The sequence below is a fragment of the Anas platyrhynchos genome, chromosome 9, assembly GCF_047663525.1.
Source record: "Anas platyrhynchos isolate ZD024472 breed Pekin duck chromosome 9, IASCAAS_PekinDuck_T2T, whole genome shotgun sequence".
Taxonomy (NCBI): Eukaryota; Metazoa; Chordata; class Aves; order Anseriformes; family Anatidae; genus Anas; species Anas platyrhynchos.
In genome coordinates this window covers 9842411-9869686 of record NC_092595.1, presented here as the reverse complement: position 1 = coordinate 9869686, position 27276 = coordinate 9842411, and the positions used below count along the sequence as shown (strand labels likewise).

Here is a 27276-nt window from a genome sequence, read left to right as displayed (position 1 = left end):
ATCCAATGCAGCACATTTTGTATTTGCCTTTGTTTTTCTGCAGGAGCTTTGAAGGAAAAACGATAGGTGGGAAACCTTGCAAGGCAAATTTCAGAGCGTTACTTTTTAGCGGTGAGCCTTCCAGTTCTTGCGTGGAGAAATTCAGAGCTCAAGAATGCTGCTATCTCCCTATCTGGCACCCGTAAATGTGAGCCAGCGATGGAGCAAAGGCCGCAGAATCAGCTCAATAAATGGAGAATGCTGGTTGCTGTGGAAATCTCTTAAATGCAGCTAATCTTGCCAAGTCTAATGTAGTGTTTAGGTGATGTTAATCATCGTAATAGGATATGGGAGGGAAGGGAAAGCTGGATTTACTGTATTGCCCCATCTGAGAAGCACTGGAGAGATAGGATGCTCCCTTCTCTAATGGTTCAGCAACGTCATCGCGGACATAAATTTGGGCTGCTTTTGATAGGAAAAATGCTGCATTCCTGAAGCTTGTGCAACGAGCATTTTTGGCTAACATCAGCTCTAGTATGTGAGTTAATAGCTGATGCATCCTCTCCTGGGGAGATGAGATCCTGCCGCGTAGAGTCTGTGGGTTTGGGATCCCATCTGATAATCACTGTCTGTGCCCGTCACCAGAGCCCTGAGCGCGCCGAGCTGCAGCGGGACCAAATTCTGGGGCAGGAGCCCTCGCATCCAGCAGCAAAGCCTTTATCTCCCTGCAGCAGCATCCTTCACGTGCCGGTGTTCGTCAGCAGAGATGCTTCTTACTGTTGACTTGATTTTTTAAAACTGTTTTTTCCATCTTTAGCTCGAATCTCTGAAATTAGGCGTCCATTGTGTAGCTCAGACTACTGGTCTGTCCGTGTGATGTCAGTCCCAGGAAAAAAATCCACATTGGGCTACTCCAGGAATTGATTTTAAATTTTAATTAGTTTTCAAACCGTTATTCAACTTTGTCATCATTTTCTGTAGCCAAGGTTGTGTTGAGTTCCCTCGGTGTCAGTTTCTTCTGGGCTGGAGCTTGGTAGAATCACAGCCTGGGTGTAATGGCTTGGGAGCTGCTCGGCTGCACTAATTACCAGTTCTCAATTTATAGCCGTGTTTACCAACAGGTGTGGCCGGTTCCTACAGGGTCGCGTTCTGCCCTGTGCTGTTTCATACTTCTGTCCATGATCAGGAAGAAACCACGCCAGCATGGCCGAGAGTTTCTTGGGAGCCTTGAGTAATGGGGGCGGTCACTGGCAGCAGGCAGAAGAAAATCCATGTCCTGGGCCTGCGCAGAGCCATGCGAGCGGTGTGAGGAGCCCAGTGTGGGAAGCAACAGCTTGGAAAAAAAAAGTTTGGAGCTTTTTGATGGATTCATCAGCTGAACATCCCCCTCCTGTGAAATGTGGCCAAGAGGGTAATGTACGAGCATGGGAACTGCAAGATGGAGTAGGGGCTGCGTGTGTCTTTGGCACGGCAGCAGCAGCAGCTTCGGGAGCGCTGAGTCCTGTGGTGATGCCCTCTGTTCGGGGAGGATGGTGATGAATTGATGAATCCTCCGAGGAGGGCCACGAGGAAGATTAAAACGCCGGGATCACGAGTGACTGATGTGAGGAACCCTGCTTTACTTATCAAAGAGATGCTTGGGGGAAGGGAGCTCTCAGCAAATTGCCTACATGGGGAACAGATGTTCAATAATAGGCTACTCAGTTGAGCGGATTATGATATAATGCATCTGAGGCTAAACAAATCCAGGCTTGAAATAAAGCACAATTTAGCAGGGAGGGTAAATGACCACTGGAACGGTTTTACCAAGGCTTGTGCTATGTGGGCTCTTGCTGGCACATTTAAAAGCCTCGATAAGAAGTGCTCCCCACCCACACCCCAAAGCGTGCTGCAGTTCAAACACGACTTAATTTCGGAAAGCCCTCTGTCCTCTGCTATCCATGGGGTCAGCCAGCCACATGCCCCAATCATCTCCGGCCTCTTCAGACCATCTCCAAACCATCTTTATCTTGGGTCCTGAGGCAGGACACGCGCTTTGCAGCAGCCATCAGCAGCTGATTGTGATTCCTCTGCAGGCCCTGCTACTGCCCAGCTCTCCGACCACCGCTTGTGGCTCCCGTGGCCGGCGTGTTGGTGGCCAGCCCTCGCCCTCCCACCTCCAGCCCCTGCTCCGCGAGGTGCTGTGGGCTGCATGTCCCTAACTCCCTCTTGTGGGGAAATCCAGGCTGTGGAGAGTTGTAACTTGGCTGGGGCAGGATGGAAAAGATGCTGGGATCCACCACGTAAAATGATGTCTTCGGCGACAAAAATAAAAACTTGCGGGGTGCTGAAGGGAGATGTCAACGCTGCAACCCCCAGATGTATGGGGCAGCTCATGCCTTGGAGACTACGTTCGGCTTTCTATAGATAAAAGCTGGCAGCAATAATGCATTTTGTTCCGTTTGTATGTTTTCTAAACGTTTTTTTCTTCCATAATACTAAGGGCCATGAACTCCGTACCTAATACATCAAGCGGGCAGCACGGGGAATGGTTCCTCAGCAGGTTGTTTTATTCTGCAGCACATACGGTAACCTCGGGATATGCATGAAGCTGAAAGCAGTCCTTTCATTTTCGGCTGTTAACATCTCCTAGTGCATTAGCACCTCCCGACAGGTGCCTTTCAAAGCCTCTTGACTTCTTCTGATCTTCGAGGAGCTCGCTTGAAGCCCGGGGAAATCAAAGGGAGAACTTCCGTGATATGATGTTTTCGAAGTGTTTTTTTTTTTTTTCTTGAAACGTTGAAGGATCCTGTTTGCATCGTAACTGGACGAAACAAAGAGCCAAATGTCTCGTGGAAGACGATTTGGGCGAAGGGAAGGATTGGGGACCGTGGAAGCAGCCCTGACCCACATCCCGAGGCAGGAGTGGAAGCCTGGAGGAGCGCAGTCATCAGGCGGGGTAAGGTGGTGAGGAGGTCACGGGCAGGGTGGAGCAGGTTCACAGAGAGTCCTGAAAACCAGAAGAGCTGTATCCCCTCCCTGACAACGCCGCTGAGCTGCTGCACGCAGCTGGAGCACAGTAACTATTTTGATAAACTTTTAGTCTATTGCTACTAAATGAGTTTCGTCACCAACCCCCAGTTCAGAGCCTGGAATGGTTTCTTTGGCTCTCGCGCTCGTAGTATTCCTACAACACAAACCTCGCTGAGGAATTGGATGAAGCTGCAATTACTGCCTGAGTTACCGAAGGCAGAGTCTTTGCAGGCATGAGGATGCTTGGAAGTGTTTTGCGAGAGGAAGCATGGTGTCGCGGGCACATGATCTTGGCAGGCAGGAGCAGTTTCCACAGCATTGTTTTCTGCAGCAGAAAGAATCCATTGTGCATTTTTCTTCACTTCATTTTTTTTTTTTCCCCTCAGAGCATGGGCCCTTTCAGAAAGCCAAAGTCAGCAACACCATTTTTCATTTTCCCTAGGTCCATATTGAAACCTAAGGGCGTACAACACAATAGTTGTGACTAAGCCCATGCAGCTTAAAGCAAAGCAACAGTGGCAACGTGAGCTTCCCACCATGCAGAATGAGCTGGGCACGAGTCTGGAAATGTGCTGCTGTCTCTGCTCCCGTCTCCTTTGTATCCATGCATGTGCCACTTCATTTTTTGCTACCTCCATCTCTCAGTGGGGATGTTTCATCCTCGGTGGCTTGTTCCAGGGTGTGAATTTTTACAGCCACCTGCAGTGCTATGGTCACCTCCAGAAGCTCAAACCAAACAGCCTGTAGTTCTCCATCCTGTTGGTCACCAGCTGGGGTGCAGGACACCTTTGACCCCACGGGGCCAGGATTCCTTTTGTGCTTTTTCCTTCCACCCTTCTGTGCGGATTTTGGCAGACTTCCTGCCGAAAATATTGGGAGAATCACCCTTTCCAGGGAGGCAGGACGAGAGCACGCTCCAGCTTTGTTCCCGGGTGTGCAGATGGCCGATGGTTGGACCACATCCCGGCGCGTTAGCACGGTCGTGCTGGTGGGTGAGCTGCTGGCCAGCACGGCTGGGGCTTCTCTTACTGGTGACCAGTTGGGCTGCTGCTGCAGGAACTGGTTTGCTTTGAATTGCTTCTGAAATCATGTTTCAGAGGTTGAGCACGGGCTGTCTTCTCGCTTTGTTTTGATTTGTCTAGACTCTGGGAAGCTCGAATTTACGCCGTGGCTGGGCCCCAGTGGCCCGTCGTAATGGGTCAATTAGTGCAAACTGGTGGGCATGGGAGCGAGGCCTGGCAGCCGAATTTCAATACATCATCCCCTCGGTTCAGGACATTTGCATATGATTTGCATTTTGGCCGAGCCCACGCATGTAAATGTAGGGCTGCATTGTTTCTCTTCTTTGAATGACTGTTTAATTAACTTTAAACTTAATTATGCAATCCGCCATCTGCCCAAATCCCTATAGTGCTGCCGTGTCACCGTCCTCTTCTGCCACGATACCCCCTTTCCTGGAAATTTACCTACTTTTAAATGAAGATAACATCAAATCTCCTACATCCTCACCACTTTAGGAGGACCCGTGGTCGTGTTGTAGGATCTCCTTCCAGCTCTGTGGCGCAGTCCTGGATTTTTTTGGATTGCAGTGCAGCACGGGAGTGTTGCAGAACCATCAGTTCGGGATTATTTGGGTTTGCTTCATCAGAGATCTTTATTTGCTTGTGGTAAGGAGAACGTGCTCTCAGCCTTTCTCTTAGCCCACAGATTGAACATTTGACTTACTGCCTAGCAGGCTTATCTCCAGAAGGTCTTTGCTGCAAAGGAACCTCACCGAACTGATACCGTATCTCCAAGCCTTTCCACTCCTAAATCTTGAATGAATTCTTTCCCATGACATCCTCCTTTCTCCCTATTGCTTTGTCTTTCATCTTGAACCTTGAACCATCGGCTTTATTTAACTTGTTGCTGTAAATGCATCGAGGTGGCTGTGGTTCGAGGCTCTCAGGGAGCTGAGCTCCCTCCGATCCCGAGCACGGGCTGGAGAGGAGCTGAGCTCACGGGGAGCGTGGTGGGTGGATTTTGGTCCTGTTTGTGTTGCTGGGCCACTCGCATGGCATTTTGCTCGAGATGCCGTCCAAGGAGTATCCTTTTTCTTCCTGGTACAGAAGGCTTTCTCTGAACAGCTACACCGACAGCTGTCTTTGTGTTTTTCCTTCTAAAACGAAACAGAACAAAAAAGTACTTGGCTGTTACCATTCGCGGGACATTTAATCTCTTAAATCCACAAAATGTTTTTGAAAACATAAATAGCTGGTTGCTTGTGACCTGTCTGCGACCAGTGTTTTTATTGTCATAGCTCGTGTTTGAGATCTCTCTGCTGGTGTTTGTTGTTTTTGCCCGTGTGAGGTCATCTGCTCCTGGATGTTGTAGTGGTCATTGAAGTGCCTGGGGTATGAGTTAGTCAATTCTATGAAATGGCACGTACTGGATGTTGCTAGTGCATTAGAAGCTAAAAACAATTTAACAAATGTGTTCCAGCTTTTGAATGTTGAGAGGGAGCTCTTTCGGAGGCCCCGTTGAGCAGCAGAATATATCAAATAGCTTTTACGTTGCCTGTTTACACCTAGGAAAGGGGAAGATGTGGGGATCCTAGCAAAACCTCCCCGATGTTAAGGCACTTTGTACCGACAAAATATGCTTTTGCTGGTACAATTTGTTTGATTTTGGAGAAAGAAATGAGTAGTTGCATGGTACAGCTGCATCAACACTGGGATCTGGGATTTTTGGGTCCCTAGATGTCTTCAAAACCAAGCAGGGTTTCTGTAGGCTGAACTTTCATTCTGGGATTGTTAATGTGCCTGGATACCCATCAGCTTCCATAGTGAAATAAAGTTGCGGGCAGGACTTCTTGGCGGGTAGCAGAAAGCATTCGTTTGCTAAAAGACAGCATTTGGCTTCTAAAACTTGGTTTGCAAGCTCTGCCAGCAGCCCAGGGGCCAGCTTGCACTTGGCAGTTTGTGAGCTGGTGCCTGGGGTTGTGGCGTGGCTGGACTCTATTCCTGGGGTCCCTACTGGGGATGGGAAGGAACATGCTTTGTTTAGCTTAACTGGGCTGAGATGGGAGCACAGGGCTAGGCAGGGGCTGGCGTTGGAGTAATTCTCTTTGCCTTTAGTGGGTTAATCCCTGAGTTTTGGGGTGGGCAATGCTGGGTCACCACGGGTAGCCTCCGTGCCGTGCCTTCTGGCTCATGGGTGTATCCTTCCAGTGGCTTAGTAACTGCATAGCTGGGCTCTCTTGAAGAATTAAATGTCAGGGAACCTCTTGGAAGGTTTGAAGGAAATTGGCTTAAGTCATCCCAACGTGTCAGCTCTGAAGCGAACCATTGGAGGAACACGGACAAATATTTAGTAACCATGTGTTGAGAGCATCTCATTAACTGATAACAGATTGTTCTATTGCATGTTATCAGTTCTGGGCTACGCTTCTGCTTCTTTTCATGCTCATACTGACTGGATAAGCGATGGTATTTGAAAGATTCCTTTGCACATGCAGATCATGATCTAACACCGGGGAGCAATGGAAAATCCCCTTAGCGATGGCAGAGTCAGCAGGAGCGTTGATGCCCAGTCCTGGGTGATAACGTAAGTAGTAGGCAGAAGTATTTAGTGCTGAAAAAGTTCATAATAATGGGGGATATAGTTCCCTTCAACACCACGTCTTTTTTCTTAAAAAGAAGGGACACACTGAGGTGGCTGTCGGTGGGGTGGGACCCCTGAACCCATGGGGCAGTTTCCAGCTAACACCAACGTTTCGGCACTATGAGGTGCTCCTGTCCTTGCCAGGAGAGCTGGGTTGGGGACAGCTGGACATGCAACAGGAGGTAAAAATGGCGAGTGAAAGTAGATGCCCGTTGACAGGAACGGCATTGCCATACAGAGGTGACTATGTTGGGATTTACCTTGGGTTTTCAGGTAAAACCAGTTGATGCTGGGTCCTGGCTGAGCTGCATCCGAGGAGTCATGCATGTGCTAATGAGAATTCAGTAAGAAACACTTTCCATCTCTGTTGGCAGTAGTCGAACAGCTTGCCACATGTTATGGGCAATTGGAAACGTTTTCGTTTTGGCAAATCAAATTTAGGATCTTGGTTGTTTCTTATAGGAAGTAATATGCAAATTTTAGTATAATAATTAAAGACTCCCTGGCCTTGCTAAGTTCACGTTTAGTTGAACATATCAGTTGATTTAGTTGACCATCTAGTTGATCAACTGACTAATATAGATCTGAAATTAAATGCAGTAATTTCCTAAACCTAAGCTATAGAGCGATTTTGCCGGAATTATGTCGAAATAAGCTAAACTGAACCATCTAACCGCCTCTTTTCCTGTAAGGCTGATCAGATCATTCTGGGAAGCTGCCGTGTGCAGTTTTTTCCCCAAGATGAGATGAATAGATAGGCTGAAAGATCAAAAAGCTCTGTTGCACAATGTCGCTGCGCTGAAGTGAAGGTGTGATGAGTGGGGCTTGGGCACCGGGTCCTTGGGCACCGGGTCCCAGCTGGAGCCAGCCTCCGGCTCCATCCCTTCTGCTCCTCTTGTGGTGCCTGCATCAGAGTAAAAGGGAGTCACTGGTTGTGGGCCAGTCTTCAAGCCACGCACTTCTTGTGCCTCTCCTGCCGTGAAGGTGGGAGCTGTTTGTTTCCCAGAGTGCTCCCTCTGGGCTAGATTTTGGTGTTTCCTTGCTGTGCGTGTGGAACTGCTGCCTTCTCCTTAGGTGCTCCTCTGCCACCCTTTGTAGGGAGCCTCCGTGCCCGGTATCTAGGCTGTCACAGCTAAAATCTCCCCCCAAGAGGACTTGAGGTAGGAAACAGTCAGTCCCCTTCCCTCAAATTGTAACTCCTGGCAATTCCTGCTGGCAGCATCACGCCTCTAGAAGTCCTGGGGACTGCAGCCCCAGAGCAGCTCTGTGCCATCCGTGCAGCCAGAAGTTCGTACCCGACCACCTTGTATTTGCTGTGCTGTGGGGGCATTCGTGTTTTGGGTTAGCATTGTGTGCACTCATGCTCTGCAGTCCAGCTTTGAGTGGTTCTGCACGTGCACAGTTTGGTGCTTCACCACCCCAGTTGGGATCTATCAACCACCCCCAGCTCCCAGGCTCTCCACTTCAGTCTCACTTCTACTGAAGTTTAAAAAAAAAAAAAGTATGGTATTTGTTTCCTTATTTTTTAAGCCATCGAATATTTAATGTCTAGAATGCACTACTGCTTCATGTGACATCTCCTTATCCTAAACTTCATCTTACAAATCACACAACTGTCACAAGGCAGAAAAAGCAGGCATCCTGCCACACCTGCTGCTGGAATAGAGTTGCACCAATTCCATCCCTGCAGTAATTTCAGAAAGGATATTCTCAATGTACCCCACACTATCTATCGAGTTTTGTCCAGTTACGTTTTGCATTGTAGGATGATGCCTGGTTGTCCATCAGAATATTAATGCTGGGCAGCAGGAAAGCTCATGGTGAGAAATATTTCTAAGTTGCAGAGTGAAGGGACAGGTGTATAAAAGAGGGAAATACTGAGTCGGGTTGAAACAGATGGCAACCTGTGGTTTCCTTTCCCCTTTAAAAGGAGAAACACGAGCAGTGACACTGGTGGGGAATCAGAGGCGTTCCAGTTGAGTGCTAATTGTGACAGTTGTCTGTGGCTTTGTAACAGGGCTGGTTTTGTTTAGCTCTAAATGTCGAGGCCAACGCGGTCAGATATTTATCCAAAGTGGCTGCGTGTGAGCCGGCTTGCAAGCCAGCTCCGTTGAAGCACAACTTGGTCGTTGGAGCACATTTTTTCTCTGGATTCGTGTCCAAGCCTGAGTGAATGGAGAAGACTGCTGAAGAGCAAACCCAAGGCTGAGCGTTGGGAGTGTGCGAGTGCCTCTGGTGTCTCCTCTGGTCTGGTGTGTCCCCTTGGCACGGAGAGGAGCTGCTCCGTGTCTTGCTGTGGTGCATCGCGTGTGGCAGCAGTGGCCCAGGATTTTGGGAAGTGACAGCCCTGGCAAGTGCTGGGGCAGCTCTGCTCGGCAGGCCACCTCTGGCTCTCAGCTCACTTGCAAACTTACCAGATACTGTTTTTCCTGCATTTTAATTCTCTTGTTTTTTTCTCCAGCTCCTTTCTCTTAGCCTTCTCTTTACCCCAAGTTCTCTAATTCGTAATAGTATTTTTGGCGACTCGCTGTCATAGAAACAAGGGCTGGAGAGGACCTTGAGGGCTCGTGTAGCCTCCAACCTCAAGGAAAAAAAACGCTCTTTCAGATGGGCTCTGACAGACATCTGCCTCACCTAGTTTTAAGGACCTCCACTGGGGCATGCTGCGTGACCTCGGTGGGTCTAGGGCCTTGCTTTTTTCAGAGTTTGCCTAAGATCCTGCTTCCTGTTCTCTTTGCGCTATTTAGGTGAGGTTCCTTCATCAAAATGTCTCTGAAAAGCTTCTCCAGAGCCAGCAGTGTTGCCAATTCAAATGCTCTTCTCCTCAGATCCCTCTGGCCTGTGCTTTTATTTTAAGTTTCTGTTATTCAACCTAATCCCTTGACCCTTAGGGCAGTTGCAAATCAGGCGTTTGCAAATCAAATGGTTTTAGTTCCGTGTAACGGGGTCTGCACAGGTAGCATCGCCTCTTGGGCACCCGTTGAAGCCTAAATCTGCAGTTGTGTTCCTGTCCTGTCACAGCTGCGGCCTCCCTCATCTCTGTGAGAGCACATGCAGGGAGTGTGCAGCGGCTGATCATGTACAGAGACCAGGCTACGCTGCCCTTATCCTTATCCTTACTCAGCACATAGGTTCCCTCTTTATTTCAGCATCCCATTTGAAGCTCCTGCTGTGGCATTTGATCATTTTGCTGGGCTGGCCTGAGCCAGCACCTCACGCTGTCCCGCTTCTTGTCTTGGTCTCTCTTGAGTTAGGAGGATCCCTCCCTCCTCCTGCTGATTTCCCCGTTGTTGTATGTGGAAGTTGCTTTGTCTGTGACCTGGTGAAGTAGCAGATTTCTCTTATTGTGCTGTATATTTAAAGCTCTCTGCTGAAGTAGTGTTTTGTTTACCCTTTTTTCCCGCTGCTTCAGCTTAATTCCATAAAGCGATTTCTGGTTTAGTTTGTGAAGGGTATTGTGCGTTTAAAAAAAAAAAGAAATTAAAATAAATTGCCTTGTAACTTGGCTAGCCCCTTAGCAAATAAGTTGGCATTGCACGTTTTCTGACTTGCAGGTACAAGCTTGGACCCAGGGAGCGTAGCCAGGAGGGGCTGGAAGGCAAAGCTGTGATGACATGTTCAGTATCCAGGTGGAGGGCCAAGAGGGCAGCTGCACGGCGCTGGGTTGCATTCCAATGTGCTGATCCGTGGAACAGCGTTGGCATACGCTTTGGAAGCTGCTGCTTGCTCTCCTGGCTGTAGGGAAGGGTCTGAGGTGATGGCAGGGAAGGAAGGGGTGAGTCTTTGCAGAATATTTTCATACGATCGTGGCCTGTTCTGAGCAGGCTGGGCATTCGGAGCCCTGGCGTTTCTTTGCGGTGTCATCGTGTGCAATGTTGCCTCTGGTAGCTCGAAAGTTAATTAGTACAGGGTGGGTTGTTGTGATTTTTTTTTTCTCCTTTTTCCCTGAACTACGTAATTTTAAATGCAAGTTGCAGGGAAGTTATATTTTCTCACTATTTGGGGGCTTAATGGGGTGGAGGCAGGGGCTTTGGAAACAGTTTAACAATTTCACATTTTATACGCTCTAATGAATTTCCCAGGATTTTGGAAGGGTTGTATCCAACTTGAATATCGTAATTTCCAGAGATTCGTTTATGCTAAAGTTGGTGGTGGATTAAGAGGCACGAAGAGCCAACAGATTACAAATGAGCTAATGAAGACATCGTTTCTTTTGGATAAAGAGCATGACTCACAATTGTGACTTGTACTGAAGCACTGCAGACCACGAGGTTCACGAGGACCGTGAGTTGGCAGTGGGCTTCTTCCCTCTGTCCTCTGTTATTTCAAACTTTTGTTTGATTTCAGGTGCAGAAAAGAGAGGGTTTGCAAGGACCAGAAACAACTCTGAATCTGCAAGAGCTCCACAGAACTTCGATAGGAAGAGACAACTCTCTGAATCGCAGACAGAAACAATGAGCAATTCAGACAGCAGAATAAATCCTAGACAACTGGGAACTCCCAGAGGTATTAAAGAGTGCGTACATGCTTCAGGAATAAGCTGCCTTGAAGCATGTGCTAAGCGCTATTAAAAGATGGGCTGGGATGAATGCTCTTAACTCTAAAATGAGCTGTAAAAGGCTTAATTATTTGTAAAATATGATCATTCCAGGATTTTCAGTGCTCTGAAGTCGGGTGCCAGTATTTCTAGGCAAACCCTTTGCAAAAGTTCAAGCTTGAGTACAGAGCCCTTGTACAGCTGCTGTTAAGATATGTAGATAAGTTTGAAGGACAAGATAACTCTTATGAATTTCTGTTTGCAGGAGGATCCTATGCTGCTGCCCCGACATCAAGCGATAGAAAGAATCGAAATAAACCCACCCGAGGGAGGAAGAAGAGTATATTTGAAGCCTACATGTCAAAGGAGGATGTTTCAGCGGGACTGAAAAGGGGAGAGCTAATTCAGGTGCCTAGAACATAGAATGACCATGCTCATGTGATAAGTCTGTGGAAATCACAGGCAATTGTTGGAAGTGAATGCCGGCTAATTGCATGACAGGGAATTGATACACCGCTTTTACCTGCTTTCTCTGGAGGTTCTAGAAATGGGGTGAACCTTTTTACAACCAGCTGCAGTACAGTTTTTGATTTGATTGCAGATATTCTGTAAATTTCTGGATCCACAGTCTCAATGAATTGCAGGGGTGAGCTGCTAGCCACAGTAGTGGTTGTTGTGGAGACTGTTACTTTTACCAATGACAATCAAAAACATAGCAGATGCTCGCAGCCTCTGTCTTTGTCAGTGTAAGTGAAAATGAATAGCCTTAGCAAGATACTTCTTGCTGAAATTCCCCACAAAGTCATTAATTAGTCCTTGACAGTGAGGTGCAGATGCCTTTTCTTCCAGATGTACTCTTCTTTTGTCAATCTGTTTCTACCAAATCTTCCCAGAAGTCTCCCTCCCACAAAAAAAGGGAGATACGCAGGTAATGCTGTGGTCCCTGAGGTCTCGTGGGGCTGTACTTACAACAGCATTACGGTAAAGGGTTATAAACTATGATACAGCCGCCTAAATTAATATCAAATGGGCATAATTTTCTATGTGCTCCATTAAGGTCATAGGGCTGCCCCAACCTCTGATGACAGCATGGTTACTGAAGTGAGGCACAGATAGTAGATGGAGCAGAAGAGCACATCACTATTAGAAAATCAGTTGCCTGTTTCCTTTTGGTTATTTGCCTTGAACAGCTAGCAAGTTCCCATTTTTCAGATTCTGTGCCCATCAAAGATTGGACTTGTTGCTTCCATTTGGAGCAGCACAACTGAAGCCATAAGTAGGCAGCAAAATGTGGGATTGGACCTGCCATTTCTGTGATCCAGCTTACCCACAAGAGTTTTGCATAAAAGCAGGCAGGACCGAGGTTCACTGAGGTGCAGGAGAAGAGGAGTCTCCTACAACAGCAGCTGTAATAGTCTTCATCATGATGTAATGCTCAAGACACACCCTGCACCCCAGTGAGGTCAGATTGGCTGGGGAAAAGGCAGGTGGAAGTCAGCGAGGGCATGACAGACACTCATGCTGAGGCATCATTTACCCAAACACCCACTGGTGCACTGACATTTAATTTGTGTTGTAATGCTGGTGAGGTTGATATTTTCAGAGCTGCAAATGGCATTACCTACCTTTTTGTTTGGTTTCTTATTATAATTGTATAGTAATTCTTGCATAATAATATAATGGTGTGATTTTTGTTGTGTTTGGAGGATTCCACGTTTAAGATAGCCTAATTCCCTCCTGAAGACCAATCTGATCAACTCTTAGCTTTCAGAAAAATGACTACACAGCATATCCCTGCTAATTATCAGTGTGCCCCTCTGGGCTGCCCAGGTCCCAGGTCAGTGCCTTTTTAAAGAATCTCGTGGGCATCCACACTGGGAAGCAAATGGTGAGGGAAGAAATGGCAACCTTGAGCTGGGACTTCCTCTCATTTGATTTGAGATGGCTGCAGTGGCATATAGCAACGACTAAAGGTTTTGCTTTACCATCAGGAGTGCTTTTGGTACCTGTTTGGTAATGCAGCCTGACAGCATTAAGTGCAAATAAGAGTGTGCAGACTGCTGGGGAGGTCGACTGCAGCTGCAGATGAGGCACATCAGACTATGGCTAGCACCTGAGAATCCCAGCGGGGTACTAAGTCCCATGAGATCTGTGACTGCATGTTATCTGGCAAAAGAATCCCCAATTCTTGGAATTGAGCGGTGTCTACTCCAGGTCATGTGCTGTGTGACTCTAAGAGTCATATGTACTTTCTTAGGCTGTAGCTGTTTTCCTTTCACCCAGTTCCATGTCTCAGGGAAACAGCTGAAGCTCTACGATTTGTATGTAATCATTCAGGGCTGAGTGTCACATCATGGGCATCCCAGCTCAGTATCTCTCATTTTTTACTCATTCATCCTCATCATCTCATCAAGACCATTCATCACTGCCACTCTGAAGAGGATATGTGAGATCTTGAAAGTATTTTTAGTGAATGGACAAATATTCAGCGCTGCTCTGTACAGTGGCAAGAGACAGTCAATAAATGCCTGTTGCATTAATCCCCAAATGCAGGGCATTCATCTGGCATGGTAGCCTGCAAAAATGCTCCACGAGAACCTGCAGAAGAAACAAAACCTACTGGCCTGAATATGATGGTCCTGAGCAAGTTTGAGTGCTAGCCAGTCAGAAGCACCACTCTGAGCGAGGGAGTCCCCTGGAACATCCTGGAAACAGTGGGTCTGGCTGGTGTGAGAACATCAGAGGTGTCTTAGAGAGGAGAGGCCCTACTGTGAGCTCTGAGGTTGCTGCTGTGCCCTGGCAATGGAGCAGTGCAGCTAAATGTGCCTGAAAGCACAAACTACTGGCAGATATGGGAGATCTCTTAGATGAAACACAAGTGCCATGAAGATAAAGCAGTCCTAAATAAGGAAGAACAGAAGTGTATCTTTATGGGCACCGACGTCTGTCAATAGTAATAGTCTTAATGACTTCTGGTACCGTATCTGACATAATTCAGTTTTCAGTAAGTTGCACGGAGAATTGTGCCCTGCGGGATTCGTGAATTCATTTAATCAACGGACATGTGCAGAAGTGTCCTTCCACAAGATAAGGGGATCTGAGCACAGGTGCTTAGGAGTGCCTGGACTTCCCACTTCCCTGCCCATAAAGCTGTCTGCAGTGAGCAAACACCAAGCGTATCAGGCTAATTGCAATCACAGAGGCTGCTCTGAAGGCAAACAAGATTGAATAACTTCTGCGTAGTTACGTAAGCGGATGGTGTTGGCTGTGCACAACAGATGAAGTCAGGTTGTGCATTAAGGAACGTTGACCCAAAGGACCGTGATCATCTTGCGATGCGCCAGCCAGAACCTCATGTCTGCTCCACGCCTCCAGTGTCTCCCAGACCCTCCCTGCCGGGCTGCTGGGGTCAGGCGGAGTGAGTGCGCACCATGCAGAGGCTCTTGGGCTGTGTTGCCATCAAGAGGATGTTTTTTTTCTTGGAGAGCTGTTCCTTTGTGCGTACGGATGCTGGGGTTTCCCTGATTTTTGTGGGTTATTTTTTCCACGTTGGCCTTGGTAGCAGGCAGGTACTTGAACCCTGACTTTTTTTTTTTGTTTGACACACAAAAAACATTTGAAGCACGTGTGTTACAATACCTCTTACAATCTGCTTGATTTGAGATGCTTGAAGCTTAGTCTGAGTATTGCCTGTCCTGGTTCTAGCAGAGGAACTTGAGAAATCATGACCTTTTTGTATCTTGCTGGAGAAAGTTGAGGTTAGAAACTTTTTTTTGGCAACTCTTTGTGAAGCTGACTGGAATCATCAGAAAGTGTTTTAGAAACCTTCCTCCAAACCTTTTTCTTCCTTTTCAAAACAAAGGCCCTACTGACATAAAAACACTGATAAATATAGCAGCTATTATTCGTGAGCTATTGTAAAATAATATAACATTAGTGTGACATCATGAGACTCTGCAGCCAGATCCTCACCCCCGAATACACATATGAGAACAGTTGTTCGTTACAGATGGGGAGAGTGACTGGTTCCAGATATGATATCACAGCGTGAAATGTACAACATTGTAAATAGGATTTTCATAGGCACAGATAATAGGGCCCATCTGCTTTCTAAGATAAATTTTGGGAGTTCCTTGCTTAAAGGAAAGAGCTGAAGTATTTTAATGCTACATGACGTAAGAATTCTAATGCTGATCATAATTAGGCAGTGGTGCATATAAAATACAGAGAAACCCACTAGGCTGTAAGCACGGTAACACATTTTTGTGTGTGTTTGCCTGAGCTGGGCGTCCGTGTTCATGTAGCTCCTTTGGTGCCTTCTGGGCCATGGGCACAAAATGTGATTTTTCACGGGCATAGTGGGCATTTGCACCTGGCTGATTGACAGCTGTCCCAAACTATTCAGCTGGGTTCTCCAGAGTAACACAAGATATCCCCTCATCTGCTTTGTGCTGTTGGGTAGATGCTGGCGATGGGAATTATTTGACTCACTGTCAAGCAGAGCAACCACCCGTGTTCATTTTCTCCTTTCTCTCCGTAGCAGCTTCTGTTACTAAGAGTGTGTTGGTTTTGATAGCTGATTGTGGGAAATAATGGGGGAAAAGACCATGGGGAGATTTTTGTAAAGTATCACGAGGCATAAAGTATCCCCATGGTTGCTCCTAATGTGTTCTTTTTGTTTGTTTGTTTGTTTGTTTCTTGTTCTGGGTTGTGCTTGCCATGTGGCTACTGTGCCCATTAGTATTAGTTACATAAGGCAAAAATTAAAACATCACAGCAAAGTACTCAAATAGTGCCTAAAGGATATAGAATATACAGTGCTAGCATTAAAACTTAAGCAAACTTAAGCAAACAAAAACAATTTAACCAAACTTAAAACCAAACTTAAGTAAATAAAAACAATGAAAATCTTCCTAAATCTGCAAATTCCTTTTCAAGGCAGCAAAACTTTCACATGTAATCAGTTTTATTTTCCTGTTGTCTGAGTGTTTCCCAGAATAAAAAAAAAAAAAATCCTGGGAGAGGTTCCTATGATTGCTTAACTCAGAAGCACAAATGGATGGAATCTGCTCATACAACAAATTGGCTGGTGTTATTTCAAATACACAGATGGAGAAAGTTTTAACTTTTCATCACAAAGCAAACACCTGCATTAAGGCAGCTATCTAGTTAACAAAGCTGTATTTCCATAAGAATTAAATACCATCAGTTTTAACTGCAGCCACCTGAATCTCAGCTCCCAGGACCCTCTTGGGATGGGAATCACACTTGTGTAGCTTGTGGCTCCTTGTTTGGCTCTTCCTTTCTCTTGGATGGGCCTGACTGCAAGGAACTGCTTGGTTTACTTTGGAGGGATGATGTGAATTTGTTGCAGGTGACTTGAACTTTGAGCTGGAAGGTAACAAAGACAAAATGGACAGATGAGAGTTTCAAATGTGATTAAGATAGACTGACTTTGAAAGCGTTTTAAGCAGAATTTAATGCTCTAGACCTGAAATGCTTGGTTTTAGAAAATTATTTTGATTCATCTATGAAAATGTTCTTTATCATGGAGTTATTGCTACTGCCTGTCTGCAGGAACTGCCTAAACAGCCAGAGCCTCAGAAGGCTCGCACCTGCTGCCATGCAACCTCAGCAGGTCAGCTTTTCCCTTTACCTCCTGTTCTCCAAAAAAAAAAAAGCAAAGCCAACGCTCTCCTTTTCCAAAGCAGGGCAAAACAAATGGTTTCGGTTGTCTGATTTTAAATGAAGTTGGTGGATGCTTGGCAGAAAATATGTGAAGGGAGCAGGAGGGCTTGGATCCTGAGTTCATCCAGTAGCAGCAACAGCTAATGATTCAACATCTCTTCCATGACAGACTGTAGTAGATCAGCTTAAGCCTATCATGAAACTGCCTTTTGGCTAGAAATTGCTTGGATGCTAAGTTGTCAAGACTTGAAATGTATAATGGAAATTTAGATGTATCTCTCGTGTTTCTCAGTAGATGTATTACCCACAGCTCTCTAATTTAACTGATCTTATATAAAATTAATAAGATTCAGGCATAATCTTTCTCCTTCTCTTTTTTTTTTTTTTAAGGGACCCTTGAGAATAAATCCTAAGAAGTACCATGAAGCCTTCATTCCATCTCCAGTAAGTGTAATTTTATAATGCTTTAAAGTTCATAAGTAAAGGTGCATTAATACAGGAGTTATGCTGTGTATGAAAGGTCACTCGGAGGTGAACGTGTTGGAATAAACGAATATGATCTGGATTTTCTTTTAAATCAGATATTCCCAAACAAATTTTGCTTTTTCATACCTCAAAGAACTACTTACTTGTGCTGAAACTGGGGATACTACCGGGTCCCACAGACACCAGCTGAACTCAGATTTGAGGACCACCACATAGCGTAATTGTAAACCCTCGCTTTATGGCTACAGAAGTTTTATAGTCTTTCCACTGATTTAAGTTAATCTTCCCTAAACAAATATGCTCTCCATTTTCGATCTGCTGCATGAGCTAATTTGAAAAGTCATTCCAGAAATAATATGCGTGATTCTCTTTCATGTGCCCGCTTTTGCACTAACTGTATATTGGTTGGCTTAGGATGTACTTCTGTCACATGGGACTGGTTTGTGCCTCTTCTCTCTTCTTTCTTTTATTTTTATTTTTTATTTTTGACAGAAAAGAGGGGCTCTCACAATTTCAAGGACTTCCAGTAAGGAAGGTGACATCACAGCTGGCACAGCCAAAAAGCTTTTTATCTGGAACTGACTTGGTCAAAGTGTTACTATCAATGAGAGAGAGAATTTCATATTAAAATGCTTTGTTGGTGTGGGGGAGAGAAGGCAGGGCCTGCACCAAGGCAGCGAAACACTGACCCTGTTGTTGCCCCTGCTACTGACAGCACTATTGTGCTGGAGCTTGTACTCAAAGCCTTGAAATTTGTGGCAGTGTCAGTTCACTTTATTCATTGGAGATAATGTTTTGGAGCCCCCTGTGTTAGAGAAGACTGGTGTTACAGAGGTGGAGAAAGGTCGGGGGTGCATGAAGTAGATTAATGTGACCTAGAGGAGGTACGGAGCAGCTCTCTAGTAGTACATCAGTAAAGCAGGACTGAGTGTGTAAGTGAGCAAGGAACTGTGATACTTTCTTTATGGGTGGCCTCAGAGGTGTGATAAGTGTAAGCTGTTAAATATATTCTCTGAAATTACAAAATACTTGGTTCAGTGTGAATTCCAGCTTACTCCTGTGAGTTTAATTGCATGTGAAGCTTTACCCTTAATTGCCCCTGGTGCCTTGTGCAGGAAGATTGCTCGCTGTTCTGCAGAGGAAGGTTAGCTGAGGTTATCTCACTTATCTTTCTACTTTACTTCTCTTTGTGGACCTGGATCCTAGAATCTGCCTTGTCCTGGTAACAAGCAGAATCACACCCAGATAGAGGTGACTGGCTGGTGTGGGCATGGTCCTCTCTTCAGCGGATGCTTTGGGAAGCTTATCGGTCATATAACAGCAGTGGCCAGGGAGGGTAGCAGGAGGGTTTGCAGCCTTAGCATTCTGCAGGACTTCCCATCGTTGCCAGATGCTGCAAGAGCTACAGCTGTGAAAAATCACCCTTTCTCTCCTGCTGTTGACTCGGGCACTGTACCCCTTTCCCTTCAGCTCTCATTTGGCTACGGCTTCACGGAGTTCAAATGCAACAGCTGTTCACCTTTTAACAGCAGAAGTCCCAGGGTATTTCTTGCTGCAAATGTGCTCTGTCCGTCTCATTGTTGCGTGAAGAGTTGAGGCGTAGGTCCAGAGCCTTTCTCTTTAAAAAAAAAAAACTCCTGGAGAATGGGCATGAGCATTTAAATCTCTGCCTCCTATCTTGTGCCATGGTGTGATGTCTGAAATGATGACACCGTCAAGTCCAAGAACGGTACTTCTGAGCACGAGTGGTGGAGTGTCTTTGGCTGGGCTGTGTTTGTGGAACATTTCTAGAGCAGATGAAAGGGTAGCAGGTCTTCCTCTTGTCTGATGGAGGCAGTGGCACCTGCCACTGATACTCACAGGTGGCCACCGAGTAGTACCAGTGCCCTGCTCCACTGTACCTGGAGGGCGGTTGAGATTTTTGCAAGGGGTTGTGTTCTGATGTAGTGTGGTTCCATTTTAACTTTGTTAGTGATCGGAAGTGCCAGCTGTGTGGAGCTCAAGACAGTAAAGGAGAAAGTGGGATATGCAAGGTTCTTGGAGGTATGGAAGTTCATTCGAGTCATGCGCCTGGAGCTCCAGGAATGGTTTTGCCCTGAGGCAGGAAACAAAGCTGATGGCAAATCTAAATACACCTGTTGGTGTAGGCACTGAAATTGACTGCTGTAAAACAGGTGTGTGTATGTATGTGTATATATGTGTATTAACCGAGAGTGGCTGTAATTCAAGATCAGGCTCCTGACACAGTATGGAGATGAAGCTTTAAGTGGTGTGACACATCAGGCACTTTTATACAGAGTAGAGGAAAGGCTCTGCCTTCCATTTTCTTGGACACAGGAGAAAGAAAACAGGAAAAAAGTGTAGAACAAACAAATCATCATGAATACCAGCCTGTGTTTGTAGTATAGAGCAGCTGCTTGTACAGACAAAAAAAAAAAAAAAGGCATTTTCCTTAAAAAGTGACTTTGAACTTTTCTTTTTATACGTGTAGTGGATTTAGGTAAGGAGCTTGGGCAGAAGGAAGGGGGTGGGGAGAAATGACGAATAAGACCATGTGTAAAAAATCTGGCTTTTTTGAAAAGAACAGTTTCCAATTTGAATTATGTTGGTCCAAGAGGCTTTGCAATTTTTCTGCATCTTGTCATGGGAGGCAGCTTTCACACAGCTGTTGAGCTGCTGCTGCTTTTCTTTCTAAGAGTAATTTGGTCTCTTGGAGGACGGCCTTAGTTTCACATCATGGCAGGTTTCTGCCGTTTTTATTGTTTTGGTATCTAAGCAGAGTAAGATATTTGTGATATTAAGGCTTCATGTTTTCAGGTTATAAAAGAAGTTTTTCTTGGAGACTGAATATACTCGTAGGTCTGATTGGATTTACTTGAGCATTAGAGATTCAGGAGTGTGTATCTGAGAAGGCAGTGAAGTTGTGACGGAGATTTTAATTCCTGTGAGGCTGTTTTTTCATTGAAGGACAATGAAGTTCTAATCTGAAGAAACGCATCCTCTTTTTTGTACTTCAAAATGATAAAAAGTTTTCTCTGTTGAAAAACTGTGGTCATTGCTCACGTTGAAACTAAATGCTCACATTGTTTGACACGTTCATGGTACTGTAAGCAGATGCACGGACTTCTTCATATACTGAATTATGGGGGAATAGGAATGAGAGCAGCAAGAATGCTATAGGTAATAAATCAAAAAGGACAAAATCAGCAAACCTTTAAAAATTAAAACCTCTGCGTTAGCATCTTTGGAAAACTTCATCTTTATTCACCCCATGAAGAAAATCTTCCAATCCAAATCTAGATGAGCAGAATGCCAAACGTGTCTGGCATGGGTAATCAGTGTCTACAATTAGTAGAAGCTCTTGTGCAAGGATGTTAACGGAGTTTTGTGAGAAGGTGTCCTAACATGCCTGTTACAGTAAATGATCTTCTGGCTTGCACTTGGCATCTGTAGTCGTCATTTTTTTGAATCTGTTCTAACATTAGTTACGCCAAATAATATATGTGGAATATATGGTGTTAGTTCATTTAAAGAGTAAACTACATCCTCAGCCTCTGTCCGTGCCACCTTCACAGACTGTGTTGCTTGTCCTGCACTGCTTGTCGTTCCTCCCTTGCTTTCCCATCTCACCCAGGAGAGCAGCAGGCAGCTCTGCACGGGGCACACTGCAGGGACTGTCTTGTAAGCATGTTCTGTGCGATAGCTTTTGCAGTGCTTGAACTGGGAACTTAATACTTGAAGAACTGCGACTGCAGAAACCTCTCTACCCGTTCCCAAGAGTAATTGTAGAGGAACTAAACAGAATTTGCAGACAATACATTTTGAGGGCTTGGCTCTGTCTTGTGTAAATACTGTGCAACTACTGTGCTGGCACATACTTACGAAGGAACTTATTTGCTGAAAGATATTGCATATTGAAGAGCATCTGGTGAATCCATTTCATTTTTGTGCACCACTGCAGGATGTTTGTCTCACCAAGGTGTCTTTTTTTTTGATGATAGTATTTTAAACCTCATACCAACTCATGTTTTGCTGTGGCATTTTTCTTCCTCTTTGACTAGGACGGGACTCGTGATATCTTTATTGATGGAGTGGTTGCTCGCAACAGAGCCCTGAATGGTGACATCGTGGTAGTGAGACTGCTGCCCAAGGAGCAATGGAAGGTCAGTCCAGTATATTTTTGTGATTTGATGGAAAGAGCTTATTATTTTCACTAAAATTAGGGCCTACGACTAAAGAACTTCCTACAAATCAGATTAGCTATATTGTGGTTTATGTTGCTATAGAATAAAATATTGTATTGCAACACTTGGAAGAAGCAACACCTAAAATGGTGAAGCCTCACTCTTTGCATGGGTTGTCCTTTATCAATGCATGAAGCTTAATGACAAGGCTGGTTCAAAGCATGATGTTAGAGATAACTTTTGATATCTGCTATTTAGCTGTCTTCATGCCGTGGTGCTGGATAGCTCTGGTTAGGTATTTGCAATTTTTCATGTATTTGACAAGTAGTATTCACAAAGCTTTAGTAATGATGACCTCTCTACTTTGTGGGTCCTCAGTCCATGGAGAGCTCATCTTGATACAGCTCCAGATTTTGTGGCAATACCTATCTTTGCATGACTTAATGTGTAAAGTACCTGGAGTGATTCAAATATGGGAAAATTGTTTTTTCGTTTTAATGTTTCAGAATTTCTCTATGCTCTCTTTGTATTTTTTTTCTTTCAATGATTACAGTGAAAGTCCTTTCAAACATCTAAATGATCTTATTTTGTTTGCAGGTAGGTTTTATAACACCTTTATGTAAGGAAAGTTCATACTTTTCTAGAGATGTAGGTTCTGGGATGTGTAAGATACTGTCAGCACTTGTAATTTGGGTTTTTACAAGTGAGCATGACCTAACTGTCAAATTGCTTTCCAGACACACGATTTCAAATTCTTTGAATGTAAAGACTACTGTATATTGTTTGGACAAAAGTAATAATGAGGGTGATTCCAGCAGGGTGGAGACTAGTCTGAACTATTTTGGGGCTGGTGCTTTTTACTCATTCTAGCTAGCTTCTCTGCCTGTCTGAAGCTGAGTTATGATTTTTAGGCTTGCAAATGCAGGGTCTGCAATCTGGTCGTTCATGGAACTTACCTTCTCTGTTTAAATCTATCAGCAATTGGAGTGATGTTTGGAAACCCTTTGAAACTTTTCTGTTCTTTTTAAAGGTGCACACAGTGTGTTAATGATGTATTATATATTGACATTTAACTGCAAAACTACCTTCTGCAAAAGGTGATCCTAAATGGGAACTGAAGCATTGCATATGAATATACCTGTAAACATAGAAAAGAGGTCTGCTGCTATCTGTGCAAGCTCTGAAAACCAACGCTGAGGATCAAAGAGAAAGCTCTTTGATATCTATTCAAGAGTCCAAATCAGAGTTCAGAAAGGCTGTGATGATTACGGTAAATTTGGAGCACCAAATGCCTATATATAAATTATATTTAGTTTTAGATCGTGTCATATAGTTGCAAAAGTGGAATAGTTTGAGTACTTAGATCCTCTGCCAGGATCTGCCAGCACAAGGGTTTCTTTGTAGTCTTGATACAGGTTGCCTGGACTGGAAGCTTTTTCTGCAGTTTTAGAGTTATATCACTGGCTCTGAAGAAAGATAATGCCCCTCTCTTATATCCTCGTACCCTCATATGTTGAACAGTAATACTCTTTTGTGAATAGGTGAGTGATTTTTATAAGAGGAAGAGTTCAGAATATTCTATCCGTTCTGGGCAAATGCTGAAATAAAACTTCTGGAGAAATGGTGTCTGGAGAATGGTGCGAGGAGGCAATTCAGAAGACTTCAGTGTTTTGTAGTATGGTTGTGATTCTTCTGTGGTGAATTTAACCTTGCCAAATGAAGTAGCTGGAACATGCCAGTCATGTTTTTCAGCCACACAGGTGCTACCCTATGCAGTGTTATTTTTTTGTTTCTTGCCATCAGCAACTTAATCAGCGATGACATCCCTTTTCCCATGTTCCCTGAATCTCTCGCTATGCACTCCTGTTTGTATTAGTTCTTTGGGAAAGGTGCCACAAAGTTGCACTGAAAGATACTGCATTCTGCCAAGTAATTCATACTGATTAATGATAAACCGTCGCAAGCTATTTTAGGTTTTTCCATTTGTTTAGTCTCATGCTGCTGCAAAGCTGCCACATAGGTATCTTGAGGGTTTTCTCCTTCCCATTGGGCCTTTGGAGCAAGCTGAACAGCTTCAATTATTTCCTTGAAAAATGTAAATCAGCTGTATGGTATAACTGATGCTCTCTGAAGAGCCTTTATAGACTCTGTACACATTGGCTTGTTAGGATTGAGATGTGCGTGCTGATCGTTTTTATGGTTTGCTATTCCCATCCCATTAGTCTGTACTCCACTGAGATCTGAGCTGCCTTTTTTGCTGGTAAACCTGTGTCTTGCACAAAATACCAGGCTGTAAGCCTGACAGGTCTGTGCCTCTCGTGTTTTAAGCACCCTGGATGGCCCCTGGATGCTCTGGGGGAGATTTTCCCTTAACTAGTGCAGCTCAGTCCTGCCACGGGTCTTCCGAGTGCAAAGTTGGTGTGATGCTGTCTCTCAGTAAAGGCAGGGCTTGCCTTACCAAGAACCTCAGTTCAGCTTATGTGTAACCTAGAAAAAGGGGGAAAACCTTGTGGGCTGGTAAAGTGGCAGGTTTTGGCTAGGGAAATCTGCGTGTTTGCTTGAAGAGCTGAGAAAGCTGGGAGCTGCCCTGTACCCAGTGAGTCAGTTTTTGTGGGTCAAGTGCCAGTGGGAGGAAAAACTCTGGAGGTGAGTGTCTCTAGGGATGTATTGTGTTCTTCTGAGCCCGTAATGGGTGGTGCCGCTGAGAAATGCAAGGGAACGCTGAAGTATTCTAGACGTGTGGTTATACTTTATGCAATACCTTCTTGAGTGGCAAGCGGTATTTTCTTCCTCCAGCCCTCCGCTTCCTGGCTCGGTGGTGGGAAATTTATCAGGCTTGAATTTCTCAACATCGTGTCCTTCCCAGCGCGTGTATCAAGTGGTTGGATGAGCTACCGTGGTCCTCCCCCGTGCTTAATTTGTCTGGTCTGAAAGCTCCTTGTCTTCATACATCCCCCGGGAGAGCTGCGTGGTGTTCGGTGATGATCCGTTTGTCAGTTCATATTTCTGTGCTCGCTAGGAGTTTGGACCAAGAGCCAACAATTTCAGTGGGGCACCGCTTGTTGGGGGAGAGATGTTTTGTCTCAGAATTTTGGTTATCTTCTGCTCCAGAAAAGAAGGTAGCCGTTGGCTCCGTACCAGGCTAGAGCGGCGTGTGCTGCAGTGACCACATTTGGAGGCGGTATTTCAGAAGTTCCTCTCTTGTCCTCTTGTGTTACATCTTGGGAATATCGAGGTGCTATGGTAACTTTCAAATATTTAGCTGTTGCAAAGTAAGGTATTTGACTTAAACTGTTTTTCCAGGTATTTAACCTACTCTTAGCAAATGAAGTCAGAGTATCATTGCAGTCAGCTAGCCTGTCCCCCTCTTAATTCAGGCTTTAGGGCTTCCCTGAATCTGCGCCTTCAGTTTGTGGAAGAACGTCATGATAAAAGATAACCAGTGATGGAGAACTTACCTCAGACCTTGTCAATTGCTCTGATAAAGAAGAAAAACAGTGCTTTTATTTCTTGACTGATTTTCACTACTTTAAGTTCCACCTGTGGGTTTTTATTATGTTTTATAGGCTTGTGCTTACATCAATTTCAGGAGCTTCAATTATACTGTGACATAATTACTGGAAGGCAAAAAATGTTGATATGATGATTACAGCAATATTTCTCAAGCTCATCAAGGAGGGAAGCAAAGTGTCAGTATAAAGGATAAACCTAACCCATCTTTCCTCGCAGCCTCTTTTTGCTCTTTTACCTTCTGCTTAATTGCCAGAGAGAATTTGTTCTATTTCAGATATCTGTTTTGGTTTTTTCTTGCGAGATGTAATTTCTTTGGTAGAAGGAAATAGCATAATAAGTCACTTGATATCACTTGGGGCTTGGATTCCTGGCCCAATCTCTGGTGCTTTTAGAATAGTAGTTTATAATGTGGAATGTTTTTCATGACAACCGTCTCACGCATTGCATGCTATGGGTGAACTTTCAGAGTCTTAGTCTGAAAATAGCACTCATAAGGACTTTATGCTGCATATTTGACTTGTTCTGCTCAAGACTGTCTGAAAGGAATCTTGGGGGCCAACCTCCTATTGCTTCCTCCTATCACTTGCTGCAACACACAGGAGAGGTCTCTGGTTCTACGTCCTCTTGCAGCAGTGGTATATTCAAATGATAATACATGCTACATATATAAAAATGTGTATAAAATAATATAATAGGAGATTAATCTACCAATTTCTCCAAAAATCAGTGCCTGCACATGGTATCTTCTGTTGCTGTTGTTTCGTGAATTAATTCCTCCTTGGCTTTGTGTTACTTTGTGGTATTTTCAGGTGGTGCATTTGGTCCTGTCAGAAGGTCTCCATGGCCAGGGCTGTAGGACTGCTGGTTTACATACGGTGTGTGCTGCTGGGTGGTAGGTCCCGTGTTTTAATCATGAAGTGTCTGAGGGATGGCAGTAGTCATTCTTTGTAGTTCAGGGCAGTATATTCTGTTCGACGGAAGTGTCAGATAAAATTCAACGCAGCAGGAGATCTTAGAACTGCCTCTTTTAAGGCCGTACATCAGATAAATATTTAAACACCTTCTGTAGAGAAGATATACGCTACAATTCACTTTTCCCAGCTGCGACTGTTGTTGGCATAATTACAAACAAACGGAGAAGGAACAATTTGATTCAAACAAGTCACAAATATCACCGTGTATAACTTGAACAGAGCTACGTATCCTGGCAAGCCACCACCTCCAACTGTTGGTGTAAACCTATGAACCATCAGTTGTTCAGAGGGGATGCTAGCTTTGAATTTGCCCTAGTGAATAATGATTCGTTTCAACCAAATTCTTCTGAGAGTCAGTTTCTTCTCAAAATCTCCCAGCTAATGTAAGGATAACAGTAACTCAGGAGGAGATAGGGTTCTTACAGGGTTATCACAGCAATACTGTTTGAGTCTCAAAGAATGTTGTTTGGAAACATTACATTCATAATAATAAAAAAAAAAGTTCTGGAGAAGTCATTATTGAAATAGTAAGTGTTCTGGCACGTTAAAAGCGTTCAAGTGGAATTCATGATATCCAGGAGTAGAGTGGGAAGCTTAAGAAGCCAGCTAGGAAGATGTCCAGAAAAGCAGAGCTTTAACAAATCTGAAAGGTTGATGGATGCTGTAGGGAGAAAGGGCAGCTGGTTTTTTGTTTTGCTGTAGACTTTGCAGAGAGGGCTATAAGCTGATGGCTGTACCTGTGAATGTGCACCCACCTCCCTGGAAAACTGGAGGACACTGGAGAAACTTTATTACATAGTTTATGATTGTGCCATTTGTTGGATGACCACGCTTTGTTCTGCAGTGCTGGGGCTGGTAGACCTTCACTGAGCTGGCATGGTTCTTTCCAGGCTTTGTTTAGGCTGGGTATGGAACAATAATATAGTAGACTGACAGCAAAAATACTGAGAAAATAGGAAGTGTTGCTCACTGAGAGATACGCAGCATTAAATTTGTTGATCTTCCAGATGTTGCTTTCACAATTTCTTAATTGAATACCACTTGAGGTGAATCAAAGTCTTAATGCAGTGAGTTTTAATAGCAAGATCTGGCATGCTTTTTACGGCGTATAACGATAGAGTTACTAAATTGATATGGGTTGAATGAGATTGCTGTGACCAAGTGCTGATTTTATTCCCTTGCCTTCCCCAAAACCTGTAAAACAAGGAGGCAGAAATGCCAGCTTTTGGGATGTTGCAAGCAACCTTACCTTCCTGAGAAA

At 44.7% G+C, this 27276-nt stretch overlaps 1 protein-coding gene across 3 annotated transcripts in view; it reads left to right on the top strand.

Moving 5' to 3' along the window:
• The window catches only part of DIS3L2 (DIS3 like 3'-5' exoribonuclease 2), a 188083-nt gene that overhangs the window by 9148 nt on the left and 151659 nt on the right, over nt 1–27276 (top strand). For 2 of the 3 annotated variants that reach the window (XM_027464181.3, XM_027464182.3), the window contains 4 exons: nt 10981–11139; nt 11436–11578; nt 17249–17302; nt 21406–21507. In XM_027464181.3, coding sequence (XP_027319982.3) covers nt 10981–11139; nt 11436–11578; nt 17249–17302; nt 21406–21507 — 458 coding nt within the window. Of the gene's footprint in view, nt 1–10187; nt 10409–10980; nt 11140–11435; nt 11579–17248; nt 17303–21405; nt 21508–27276 lie in introns of all 3 variants that reach the window. The other variant, XM_013102318.5, reaches the window with a different exon arrangement.